The sequence below is a fragment of the Corvus moneduloides genome, chromosome 15 (genome assembly GCF_009650955.1).
Source record: "Corvus moneduloides isolate bCorMon1 chromosome 15, bCorMon1.pri, whole genome shotgun sequence".
Classification (NCBI taxonomy): Eukaryota; Metazoa; Chordata; class Aves; order Passeriformes; family Corvidae; genus Corvus; species Corvus moneduloides.
In genome coordinates, this window is record NC_045490.1 from 4828311 (window position 1) to 4841212 (window position 12902).

A 12902-nucleotide genomic window follows, 5' to 3' on the forward strand; every position below is an offset into this window, starting at 1 on the left:
ACACACATTTATTTAATTATTTATTGTTTAGAGTGCAGTAGCAGCAAAAAAATGAAAGAAATCTGTTGTAGCACAGAAGAGAGCAGTGCTGTTCTAAGAGCATGCTTGAAAACGGGGTTTATATTTACTGTGCTTGTACAATGTTTGGATTCCAGTTCTGCTAAAATAACAGCATACTGCAATGGCACACACTGTACACACTGCTGCTGAATTAACAGAACTGGAGTGCCTGCTACTGAAACATGCCAATTTGCATAAAATTAGTTATGAAGAAAATGAAAATAAACTTAACCAAAGCTGTAAATTAAGATATTGAGTCTTCGAGGCAGAGAATGTCATGGTACTGCTTCACCATCTGCTGAGGGGTGTCCAAGTTCATTCCTACAAGTTGGAGATGATGTAGGAATTGTACTGTGTTATCAGTGGTAGACTTGTACTGGATAGTGTCCTTATTTCAGAAAAGAGCTGGAATGGAGCAGAAAGCAAACTGTAGAGTGCTACACTTGACACTCATCATCATTCTTAATTTCTCGTTTAGAACCACTGTAAGAAGTGTCAACAGCTCCCCGTGGGCTGGAAAGTGTCGTCCATGGGTCTTCTGAGAACCAGCCACACAACCAAGAACAAGACTGAAACATGCTTTTCTTATTTCATTAGCTGACATTATATCCCCTCTGTCTTGGCCACTGTCATACAGAAAATGGGTCAAGGATATCACAGAGATCAAGTAAAAATCCAAGTGCTTGGCTCTCACTGCCTGCTCCTGTTTGAAGTCACAGCATTTTACATCCTTGCTGCATGGCTCACTGAGTGCAGGGCACTAGAGAATCAAGCTCAGCTCCTGTAAAAAGAATGTGAAAGCAAAGTCTGGAAAGCCCAGTAAAACCAAAGGTTTGTTGGTACCTCCTACTACACGGGTCATCTCATTTCTGGAGGCGATGGCTTTTATTCCTTGCCCGTCTTTCCGAGTATGATGTAACAAGATGATTTGAGACAAGATAAGAGCTTTCTGCCACGGAAACGAGGAGAACCATTCTCCTCCCCATCTCCCCAGCCACCTCCTTTCCTTCTGCCTATGCACTCTCCTCTCTCAAAAAGCTTGCCCTGATGCTCACAGGGTACACACCACAGTTCAGAAAAGCTGAAAACTTAACCCAGAAAAACTGCAGTAATGTTTTCTGTGGGGTTTGGGGCTGCATCAGTTTGCTTTGCAATCCAATGCCCGATGGTGATGGTACAAGCAGTGACAAGAAAGGACTGCATGGCCAGTGCAGGGGCTGGAGGAGCAGCGAGGGAAGAAAGGAGAGAGGGATGAGGAAGAATGAATAGGGGTGAAGGAATGAGACCTCCTTTTCTAAAGCAGAAACGTCTTAGTTACAGCATGGAGCTGCATCCTTGTCCGAATTCAATAAATTGCTTACAAATGAAAACAGATAAGCCTATTTTATAGGCAGGCTTGTATGCACTGTAGATTGTAAAGTGTAGCTTAGTTTGGAATATATAAATATTCAAGTCATTGTAAATTGTAAAGTGTAGCTTAGTTTGGAATATATAAATGTTCAGATATTCCGTAAAATGTGAGCCGTGCATCTTTTCAAGGTTTCTAGTCAAATAAATGTTAACTATTCTGGATGTTCTTTGCATCTTTTTAGAAATAACTAACAGGATGCAAAGCAAGTATCATTCAGTTGGAACTTTTTGGGGGTAGTGATCGATCTGGAAGAGTGAATCGGTAAATGACGCTGCGTGTGTGGCGATGGGTCCCGGTCACACCAAGGCCATTGCTGCCATCTGCTGAGGGAGAGAGAACAGCACAGAAACGGCCAACAATCCTTCCCTGCTGGCCATTCCAGGGAGAAAACCCTGCACAAGCGATGCCAGCAAGCCCAGCTCCACCTGATCCACGGAAAAACTTAAACCCGCGATGTTAACTTCAATTCCTCCTAGAAGAGAACTGAAACAAAAGCAACGGAACCCAACCGTTTGGCCACACTATGGTCAGATTTAGTGTATTCGGCTACAGGAAGGCTGCAAACACTTCCCGGGAGACCTCAGAACTCTTTTCCAACCTAATTGATTCTGTTATTCTGTGATTTCTGTGATTTCTGTGATTCTGTGTCTCCCAGCAGCGGGGCCACCCTGACCCAGCCCCAGCCCCGTCCACCCCCGAGAGACGCCAAGCGGGTCTCTCCCGCCCCGGCAGGTCCTGCCGCCTCAGCAGCGGCTTCTGGAGGGAGCCCCGCACCCTGAGAGGGGGCCACAGAGCCCTGAGGGGCCACAGAACCCTGAGGGGGCCACAGAACCCTGAGGGGGCCACAGAACCCTGAGAGGCCACAGAACCCTGAGGGGGCCACAGAGCGCTGAGGGGGCCCAGCGGCCGCGGGACAGCCCCGCCGGGCCCATGCCCGCCATGCCCGGAACGCCGCGCCTGGCCCCGCCCCCGAGCGAGCTGACTGGAGCAGCGCCTGACTGCTGTGCGCGGGAACCAATCAGAGTGCGGCACCGCGGGGCCGCGAGCCAATGGGGAGCGAGGGGCGGGGGCAGCCGGGCGGAAGCGGCGGCGGCGGCGCTGAGGGAGCGCGGCTGGCAGGTGAGGGTGGGAGGGCCAGTGAAGCTTCTGAGAGGGTCCGTGTCCTCCGCCGGGTCGTGATTTCGGCTTTTGTCTCTTCAGTACTGGCGTGGCGAGTCCCGCTGCGGGGTTTGGGCCTCCGCAGAGCCCGGTCCGGCGTAGGGCAGAGCGGCGGCGGGTGTGGGCCCGGCTCGGTTCCTCTTGTGGGGTGCGAGTGAGGACGGGAGGCCGCAGGAGGAGCTGCTGAGGTCACTTGGTCTGGTCAGCCGGGAGAAGAGCAGACTGAGGGGGGACCTCACCGCGGGCTGCAGCTTCCCCCCGAAGGGCAGCGCCCATCTCTGCCCTCTGTGCCAGTGACAGGACCTGAGGGAACGGCTGGAGCTGTGCCGGGGGGGTTAGGTGGATATTAGGAAAAGGCTCTTCCCCCAGAGGGTGGTCGGGCACTAAACAGGTTCCCCTGGGTCTCTTTGGTCATATAGCCCCAAGCCTGAAAGAGTTCAAGACGCCTTTGGGCAACGCTCTCAGGCACGGGGGGGATTGGTGGGGTGCCGTGTGCAGGGCCAGGAGTTGATCCTTGTGTGTCCCTTCCAGCTCGGGATACTCTGTGATTCTGTGGGGTTTGCCCTCTAGGCCCCAGCTAAGGAAGGGGGTCTCCCTTCTCCCTTTGGCTGCCGAGTTTACAGACTGGTCTTTCATATTTAGGAAATTAAGTGTCCTGTGTGTTGCTGGTGCAGTTAATCCTTAATGAAAAAGTAATAGATTTGCCAGGAGTTTTCTGTATTCAGCACATGGATTTGTCTCTACTGGCTCATTTTCTCACAGCCACCTCCCATATTTTGTCTTTGTTTAAGTTTATATTATAACCTTGTGACACAAATTGTTAACGCCAGTTTCTTGGGTCATTCCTTAGGCATTTCATCTGGCAAGAATGGGTGAGCCTCAGCAAGTGAGTGCCCTTCCTCCGCCTCCCATGCAATATATAAAAGAATATACTGATGAAAATATCCATAAAGGCCTGGCTCCAAAGCCACCTCCGCCTGTGAAGGACAGCTACATGATGTTTGGGAATCAGTTCCAGTGTGATGATCTGATCATTCGGCCCCTGGAGAGCCAGGGCATTGAACGGCTGCATCCTATGCAGTTTGATCACAAGAAGGAGTTAAGGAAACTTAACATGTCTATCCTGGTCAACTTTTTGGACCTCTTGGATATCTTGATAAGGAGTCCAGGGAGTATAAAGCGAGAGGAGAAACTGGAAGACTTGAAACTGCTTTTTGTCCACGTCCATCACCTTATAAATGAGTATCGCCCTCACCAAGCCAGGGAGACACTGAGGGTCATGATGGAGGTGCAGAAGCGCCAGCGCCTGGAGACCGCGGAGCGATTCCAGAAGCACCTGGAGCGAGTCGTGGAGATGATCCAGAACTGCCTGGCTTCCCTGCCTGATGATCTGCCTCATGCAGAGGGGGGACTGAGAGTGCAAGTGGAACCCATGGATACTGATGATGGCAGCAACTGCATTGGACAGAGTGAAAAGCAGAGGGAGCGTTCTGGAGGCAAGAGAGATCAGGTTTTGGACAAAGATGCAGCCATGTGCAGCATTATTGATGAAATGACATGAAGAGAACACCTTGTTTTGTTAATGTACCACAGTGAGAGGCAGAAGGGGTTCTGAGGCTACATGTTGTATTTTGTTTTGCTGTTGTATAAGCAGACAAAGCTTTCGTTGTGCACCTGTTGGAGGCTGTGAGTGACTGGGCAGATGAAAATGTTTAATGTTTTGTGACCTGTGTTTTTTTCGTAGAAACGAAAAAGTATAATTTTTGTTAAATGTATCATGTGAGGTGGTAGGCACGGATTAAAGTTGGTTTTTCCTGTTGTACTTTCTTTTGTCACTTCCTGCTTGTTTTCAGTATGCCATTTCATAATTCTGTATGCTCTGAGTCAAGAAAAAATACCTACAGAAATGGTGTTTGTTTCTTGTACAAACAACACACAGGAACTTGGAAAACAGGCACACAGAAACTCAAATTACCTCAAGGCATTTCCTATGGTCTGTGTTTGAGGTGAAATCTAAAGCAGGTGGGTTAACTGTAGTTCTGTAACTCTCATATTCTTCTACTGTGTGACCAGAATGGCTTTCCTGGGATCCTGGCCAGCTGCCTTTCCTGTTCTTGCAGAGCAGTTTCAGGATCCTGCTGGTAATTAGCAGAATTGTTCCTCTAGCAGCTCTCTGCAGTTTCCTCTTTCCTCAGAAACCTCAGGAGCAGAGAGGAAGCCTTTTCTTAAGGAGTTCTGCTTCCAGCTGCTGCATGTGAAAATCACCCTTCATCCCTCTTTCTATCCATTCTTACCTACAGGTGTGTTGCTAATTATCTCTCAGCTATGTTAATCCCTTGGTTTTCCTAATTTTCACTTCAGAAAACGTGTTGGTATGGTGCCTCTGTTCTCCTATAAGGTAGCCATTCAAGGCAAGGTTCCAGTTCTACCATCTTCCACTTAAATTCATAATTCATAATATAACTCCTTAGTACTTAATTGCATCTGTATATTCATAAATAACTCCTTAGTACTTAATTGCATCTGTATAAAACACTGTGGGGTAGATTAGATGCTTCAGCAAAGAACATTTCTTGGCCCTTGATCACAGGTGCAGTTCTAGTCCAAACAATATAAAAAGACCAGCTATCCTTGAGGAGAGTGTGATGATCCAGGCACAGGGAGAGGGTCCAGGGAACAGCGTTTCTCAAAAGCTGTATTTCAGCATTTGGTCAGAGTGAGCCTTGAGTTTGGGATGACATGGTTTCCACACTACTTTTTCAAGTCTCCTCTGTATTCTGGATGTTTTACTTTGTATTGCAAAGGCCCAGGTGCATATGGAATTTTTAAAAGTCAGATGAGAAAAGACAGCCACTCCATTAGGCTCAGCTGTGTAACAGTTTTCCAATACTACCAGGTTACCTCTGCCAAAGAAAATTTGCCAGAAGGTGCACTGAGTTGCTTCTAAGTATTAGAACCAGAAACTTATAATTAAAAGCTTGAGTAGCTCATCCTAGAAATCTGTTATTTAGCCAAGCCCTTTCCACTTGCCACAGTCTGCCACATACTATGTAATCTTTAATCCAGATGCTACCCACTCTGGCAAAGGCAGGTATGGGCAGCAATCTGGGGCTGTGGATTGCTGATAACTGTGTCAGCCCAGTGCTGCTGTCAAGTTTCACTTACTGTCACCAAACAGATCTGAAAAAAACGAGAAGCAGATTTGTGTGGTGCTGTGAAGTGTTGTCATCTCTCAGTCAAAGCCCTGCCGGCAGGAGCTCAGTGCGCTTGTACCCTGCCCCAGCAGCACTTGGCTGTGCTGCAGGACACAGCCCAACCTCAGGCAAAACAGCCCAGATTGGATTGAGAGGCACCCACAACTGTGCCTGGAGATGATGTGCTAAGAAGGAAACACAGAAGTTCACAAAGAAGATAATTTTTCTTGAATGAGAAGGGCGAACGGGAGCGTTGTTTGTCGTCTTCAGCCACAATGTTGTCTTCCCTCTACCTGAACTGGGTTCTTCTGGTGCTGTTTACAGGTAACCAAAGGGACATAAACAACTGGATGGAGGTGGGTGGAGGTAACATGCATCCGTGATTCTGAGGGTAGCAAAGAGAAATTTTAATTTGCAACAGGAAGAGAGGCCACATCACAGAAGCTGCAGTTCTCTATGTTAAAATAGAACTTTATCACGGTGGCTCAATAGAGTTCTAATGGCCTCATCTCCTTTGGAAAACAGAAGCATGCTGAGGGTATGATGGTTTTAAAAATGCTCCTTCTCGGGCTGGCTGCTCATTTTGCTTTTTTAGTGGGCTTTTTTAGATAATGATGATTTGAGCAGAGAACTTTCAATTGTTTTAGAGAAGGTGTAAAAAAAAGGACATTTCACTTTGGCAGGCTTTGTGAAGATGAATGCTTAGGTAGACAGTGAAAAGATCAGCTGTGGCTTCTGGTGGTTTTTAACCAATATGAAATTTTATTGGGACAAATTGATAATTTTTCCTTTCTTTTTTTTTTTATTCTGAGGACGTAGTCCTCCTAGATTAAGAGCAACAGCCATGAAAACAACAGGTTGGGAAGTGGTACTAATAAAGACAGATAGACATTAAAAATTTGGTGCTAAGATAAATTCAGTAGAAAGAAAAGGGATATTACAGATAATTTTTGTAGTTCTTTATTAAGCCTTTTATGACGAGTTTCAGTTTTAACTTCCTTTTCATATTAAATAAGAAACATTGGTTTCAGAAAATTGTTTCCAGTGTGTTATTGTGGCAAAATCTCTGCATGCAGGTTTATTTTTAAATATAATAGGTTAGGAAAATATCTGAGCTGGACTGGGCAAAACAGCTTTTTCACGGTGATGAATGGGCTACTGGGAGTTAGGGCTCACTGTCTTGACCTGCGTAGTGTGACACAGCCTTCTGGAAATGTGACAAATTTATGGGGAAGCAAACAAGTTAGAAACTGCGTAAGAATTAGAGAATAAGGTAGTGGAAGAAAAAAGAGAGTATTTATAATATTTCTAAGAAAAGCCCTGAAAAATTTCTTCTGATAAGGGTGAGCAAAATCTGCCTTTAGGCAAGAGAAAGGAATTCATTCAGCAGTGATCATTCTGATGAAACCTGCAGTTTAGTTCATTGAAAGGGGGGAAGAGTTTCCCACTGTGGTTTTGAGGAAAGTCCGTGTCTTACCGTTCACACATGTGTGGCTTGGGTTAAATGTACATGAAGGAAAAAGTGAAGAGCCAACAGACTGCACCTGGCTCAAGAGACGCCACAGAGTTCTTTACTTCATTGCCTGCCTGCAGAGGCTGCAGAAAATGTTCTTTCTCTGAACATGTCCCTGGCCTGATCATTACCCCTCACTGCATCACTCCTGCTGGGACACGTCTATTTGTGCAAAATCTGATCCAGCAATGCCTGGTGTTCTTTGAGAGATGGGAGGTTTCAGGACATGCAAGGTGCACGAGAAACTTCCACTTGTGTGTCCTGTGCTGAACAATGATGTTTGTCTTTTTGTCCACAGGCCCCACAGTATCGGAATTAGTTGTGGTAGGAGAGGTTGGTCAGGACGTCACTGTGCCCTGCCACTACAGTGTCCGGGATGGAAATGGCATCACATCCATGTGCTGGGGTCGGGACAGGTGCCCCAATTCCAAATGTTCCCGGCCCATTATCTGGACAGATGGCTGGAGGGTGACAGAGCAGCACAGCAGCAGGTACCAGTTGAAAGGGGACCTGCACAGGGGGGACGTGTCCCTGACGATCGAGGACGCCAGGGAAGCAGACTCAGGGATTTACTGCTGCCGTGTGGAGGTCCCAGGGTGGTTCAACGATCAACTGATTAATCACAAGGTTGTGATAATGAAAGGTGAGTGCAGAGGAGTGCTCTTGTGCGAGTACCATTGTGGTAGATCTGCTCTTGGGTCTGGACTTCAAAGCTTGTGGTGCAAATGATTTCTGCAATCATCCATAAGACTGATCTTGAGGACCTTGCACATCTGCTGTTAGTGCTGCCTCAATTAAGCTGTCTTTGGCAATGTTGTTATCCCACTGCAGACACTGCAATTAAAAAAGGACATGATGTTTTCATGGAGCATTCCTAGAGACACTGAAGAATTTAAAAGAAAGGGCAGCATAAAGTATTCATCCAAAGCTTTATTGCTGCACCTTTTTCATAGACAGCTGTGTTTGATTTCCCCTGCTTGATTCTAGATTAAAGCCCAGGGAGACAAAATTGGTATAGAGAAGCTTTTTATCAATTCTTCCTTTGATTTTTAGTTTTTCCCTTGCTTGTGATGTTATATAGAACGAGTGGCTGAAAAGTGTACTTGTGCTTTGCTAGAAAACTTTTATTATGGAAACACTGTCTCTTTCTAACTACATAAATACCCAATAAGGTTAATGATGTGTTGATTTTGTTTTATTTTTTAACATCAGCAAGGATCTCTACTGCAAGTCCTCACACTTACACCTCTGAACAGACCTCAGGTAACTTTTTTCCAAGTGTTAACCTCATTGCAAATGGGGAATCTTAGGAAGGAAACAAAATGATGATAGAAATGTCTTGGCTAAAATTTACTAAACATTACCAGAGACCAGATCAGAACTTGGATTTAAATTCTGCTTGATATTATACAGAGTACAATAGAAGGAACATGAATATATGGGAGGAAGCTGCTTCCAGGTGTGATGTTTAAGTAGATGTTTTAGTGGTGCTGCAAGGTTTGCTTTTATTTGACTGTTCTTTTGGTTTGTTGGGGTTTTTTGTGGTATAAAATCTCACCTCATCTTCTAGAAATTCATCCCATGAATGGTAAAACACAACTCTTTAGGAGTTTGGTGTACCCACTATTTAATCAGAATTGTTTTATTGGGCTAGCTTAAAAGAGCATCTAATTAAGGCTCCTGCCTCCAGTAGCAGCCAGCAGCAGATGATTAAGGAGGATGGTAGAAAAATGACATTAATTTTGTGATACAGTGCCAAAGTATTCTTCCACCCTGGTGTGTGTCTCAGAGGCTGCCCACGGCCTCTGTGCACATTTAATAACGTGAGGTCCCTCATTGCAGTGGCAGAGACAGTGCTCAGCTGTTACTCACTTGTTTTCTACATTCCCCTCACAAAAGGATAAACTTCTATCACGTACCCACTCAGCTGCATCTTTTTCAGGTGGAAAAAGACAACTTTAATTTCCACTACACAAGAGAAACCTTGTGGTGTAGCAATGGCTTATTCTCTGGGTTCTGGAAGAAAAAAAAATCAGGGATGCCATTTGTATTTCTCCCTCTATCTTGGATGTTTCCAGCTAAGGAACTCCAAATTAGTGTTACAACAGCTGCATTTCCTTTTTGGAAGAAGAAGTGAAAACTTTCTCAGACGGTTTCTATTCTAGTTGCAAATAACATAGATTCCATTCTTAGAACTCAGGGGTTTTCTTATCCCCGTGACCTCTTCCTTAGCTGATGGTGGAACAGTGTTTGAAGTTTTCAGAATCCAAGTTAGTGTGTGCATGTTCACACTGCAGGAGATTGGAAAAGGCAGGTGGCCTTGTGCCTCTGATGTAGAAATACTCCAGAATCTCCAATGGAAGCTGATGATCCTATCCTCCTCAAAACTTCTGGGATAAGGGTAACAATTTAAAACACAAAAACAACCAGCTGAGGTTGGCACAGAGTGAACAGGAGATTTTGTTTTCAGGAGGTTTTTATATCATCTGCCAACATGTGGAGAAACTGAGACTGATGATGGAGAAGACAACAATTTGTTAACTTAAGTATGGCAAATAGCTGTGCTCAGGGAAAGTACCTCAGAATGTGCTGCAGGTCCTTATGCAAATATATCCCATTTTGTTCAGTGTGTTTACTGTATAGCTGCCTGGGACTTTAAAGGTATGCTTTCTGTGATTCTGCATCACGTGCTGCTTCCAGGCCCTGAGCTAATGTTCATCAGTTTTCACCTGAGTTTGCTTTATGCATCATTTTTTGCTTCAAGGCCAGGTTGGATGGGGCATTGAGAAACCTGGTCCAGCAGAAGGTGTCCCTGCCCATGGCAGGGGGTTGGAATGGGATGGGCTTTAAGATCCCTTTTAACCCAATCTGTTTAATGATTCTATGGCCACTGCTTCTTGGCTCCAGAACCAACTGGTAACTCCTTCCCAGTGATAGCAGCAAGAGCCAAGTATTTCTTGGAAGGAGTCCAAAGCTCTGAAAAGGGTGGAAGAAACTTCAATATCAGAGTTTTGTGCTGCCCTCTGAAGGCACCAACCTCTTATGATATGCAGAGACTGCTGACAGACACAGAAGTTCAGGGTCCCAAGTCAGCAGTACAAATTCTTCTCTGTCAAGACAGAAGAGTTCTCTGTGCAAGTGATGTGTTTGTCTTGCCTTTGCTCAGCTCCTGGCAGCACCAGTGAACCCTCCTTTACTGTCACGAGGACCTGGCCATTGGTTTCTGCTTCAGAAGCTCCTCAGAATGTAAGCATCAACCTTGCTGTAGCACACCTAGAGTGGATGGACTTGAGAGGCTACTGGGTCATCCCTCCAGGTCACTTCCACTGGTTTTGTCTAATTGCAACAGATCCTTGGTTTGTAGTCTGTGTTTTTAGTGGTTATAAAGAGTGCTTATGTGCTCATTATTAGAGAGGGGGGAAAAAACTCTGCTTAGCACGCATAAAGTACTTCCTTCTAGAGGAGGAAGGGCTTTAGCAATATGTGTATTTCCTTTCAGGCCTCTGCTCCCTGCTCAGGCACCTCAGACTGCTTGGATGGGACTGCAAACCTGCAGGTACGGCAGGATGTGGGGAAGAGTGGAACCTGGGCCACCTGAGAGCACAGGGGTGCCCTGCACTCCCCGTGCACTGGGGGCCAAACAGGCAGCTCTGTGTGTCCTGCTGAGTCCTGCAGCACAGGTGGGAGGGTGTGACATCATGAGATATCTTACTCATTAAAAAAATTCACCAAATATTATTAAACCTGAATAAATGAGATTTGTCCTAACTTCAGGTCTTCTGAAAGTCTCAAAGACTGAGTTTAACAGCAGGGTTCACACAATTGTTGCAGATTCTGCTTGAAGCTGGGCCTGTTTCTCAAGTTAGGCTTTTGGTCTCAGGTGTACTTTTCCTGCAGAGTTGCAAAACACACCAAAGGCCTTTGGGTACTGCATGGGCTTCTTGCTGTCAGTTCCACTAATGCTCCTTGGCTTGTGTTTGACAGAACACGTCTGTATCACTTCCCAGTCAGCAGCATCCAGAGCATGGGCTGTACATTGGGATTGGCTCATGTGCAGCACTTCTGCTCATCCTCATTTTGGCTCTGTTCCTCACTAAACGTAAGTACTTTTCATAGGCAGTTACTCAAGGATTGCTCAGGTTTGTCCAGTCACAGCTGTGGCTGATGCCACCTCTCCCACTTCAGGGCAGGGAGCTGAGGTCCCTGGAGGCCACTGCTGTGGCTGCTCACAATGGGAATTTCCTATCCTGAGAACATTTGAAATTCCCTTATTTAGTTTCTTACACTTGAATTTATCTTCGAACCCACTACTTTACTTGCTTCTAATTGTTTAAACAAAATTATTTGTTTTAATTATTCTTTTTCATTCTTTCTTTACTTTCATTCTGGATGGTCCTTAGAATATTTTTACAACACGAAGAAGATGGGTGGCTCTGCAGGGTAAGTTTTCTATTCCTGCTTTTGCTAATAGGACAAGTGAGGTTGCAGAAGAAAAATGTCAGTATGCTGACCATTCCACCACATACTTTGGCTTTCTTTTTTAACCTCAAGTTAATAGAAAACATTATAAAAAGAAATTAATAAGATAAATTCAGTAGAAAGCTGCTACTTTTCATTACTTAATAAGCAAAAATGTCACTGTCAGTTCATAGCATCAGGGACTTTGCTAACCACAGGTGTGAATTTTCTCATAAATGGAGAGATGACTCATTATCAGTCATGATCATGTGTTTATGCATATTTTGCGTTTTCTAGTGAGCTGGTTGATCTGTTCCTCTGTGGTTTTATTGTCTGTTTTTAGTTTAACACCATGGTTTTTACTCTTTTGTGCAGCTTTGTTGCATTTTGGAGGCCACAAGGCATGAGGAGCCATAATGTCCTGGAAGATGAGAATCATGCAGAGGAAAATGTTTATATCGTGCACTAAGGACTGGATGCATGGCTGCCTTTGTCATTGCTGGGACATTAAATAGTTGGCAAAATGTTGGCTGCTCCCTCTGCTCAGCAGCTGAACGTGACTGCACTACTGAAGCATTATTCACATCCTAATAATAAAACAAATAAAAGCTACACTTTTAATTAAAATCTTTATCAGCCTGTTCCAGAAACAGAAACCGAAACTGGCATCGGTGGAACTTTCCATTTCCTAAGGAAAGTTACGATTATATTTATTATCTGCTTCAAATTCTCGCTTCCTTTTTGGAAAAACAAGAGGATGTGCCTGAAGGGCAAAATTGTGTTCACTGTGGATTCTATCTGCCACCTTCCACAGAGTCTGTGCCATCGGAGGGCACAGACTCAGAGCTGTGTGACAAAGATGTCACATGGCCAGTCTCAGTAGTATTAGTAATTTAATACACACTTAGTTGTATTTTCATTGAAATCAGGTATGGCCTGTCCTGGTAACAGCTCAGTAATACAATATTCTGATTCCTGTCCACCTGGAATTAAATCTGGAGGAGCTATGGCTGCTCACCCCTGAGGGGATATTCTTGAAGCCTACAGCATCAGTACTTCAATAGACAGAACACTCACAGCTTGTGTGCAGAGAATTATGACTAAATGT

The 12902-nt window shown here is 45.0% G+C and overlaps 2 protein-coding genes across 4 annotated transcripts; both read left to right on the forward strand.

Annotated features, from left to right (window-relative positions):
* Positions 1-2540: 2540 nt before the first annotated feature.
* MED7 (mediator complex subunit 7) lies at positions 2541-4451 on the forward strand. Of its 2 annotated transcripts, none has more exons than XM_032125155.1 (2): positions 2541-2590; positions 3480-4451. In XM_032125155.1, exon 2 carries the CDS (start codon positions 3498-3500, stop codon positions 4188-4190), a length of 693 nt encoding a protein of 230 aa, XP_031981046.1. In that variant the 5' UTR covers positions 2541-2590; positions 3480-3497; the 3' UTR covers positions 4191-4451. The 2 variants fall into 2 exon arrangements, with proteins under 2 accessions (XP_031981046.1, XP_031981047.1); XM_032125156.1 differs by having other exon boundaries at positions 2585-2625.
* Positions 4452-5847: 1396 nt separating this feature from the next.
* LOC116451556 (hepatitis A virus cellular receptor 1 homolog) lies at positions 5848-12415 on the forward strand. Of its 2 annotated transcripts, XM_032125153.1 has the most exons (8): positions 5848-6147; positions 7635-7979; positions 8549-8599; positions 10503-10582; positions 10836-10892; positions 11321-11435; positions 11737-11776; positions 12170-12415. In XM_032125153.1, the coding sequence occupies exons 1-8, from the start codon at positions 6099-6101 to the stop codon at positions 12261-12263; spliced, it is 831 nt and encodes a 276-aa protein (XP_031981044.1). In that variant the 5' UTR covers positions 5848-6098; the 3' UTR covers positions 12264-12415. The 2 variants fall into 2 exon arrangements, with proteins under 2 accessions (XP_031981044.1, XP_031981045.1); XM_032125154.1 differs by lacking the exon at positions 8549-8599.
* Positions 12416-12902: the final 487 nt, after the last annotated feature.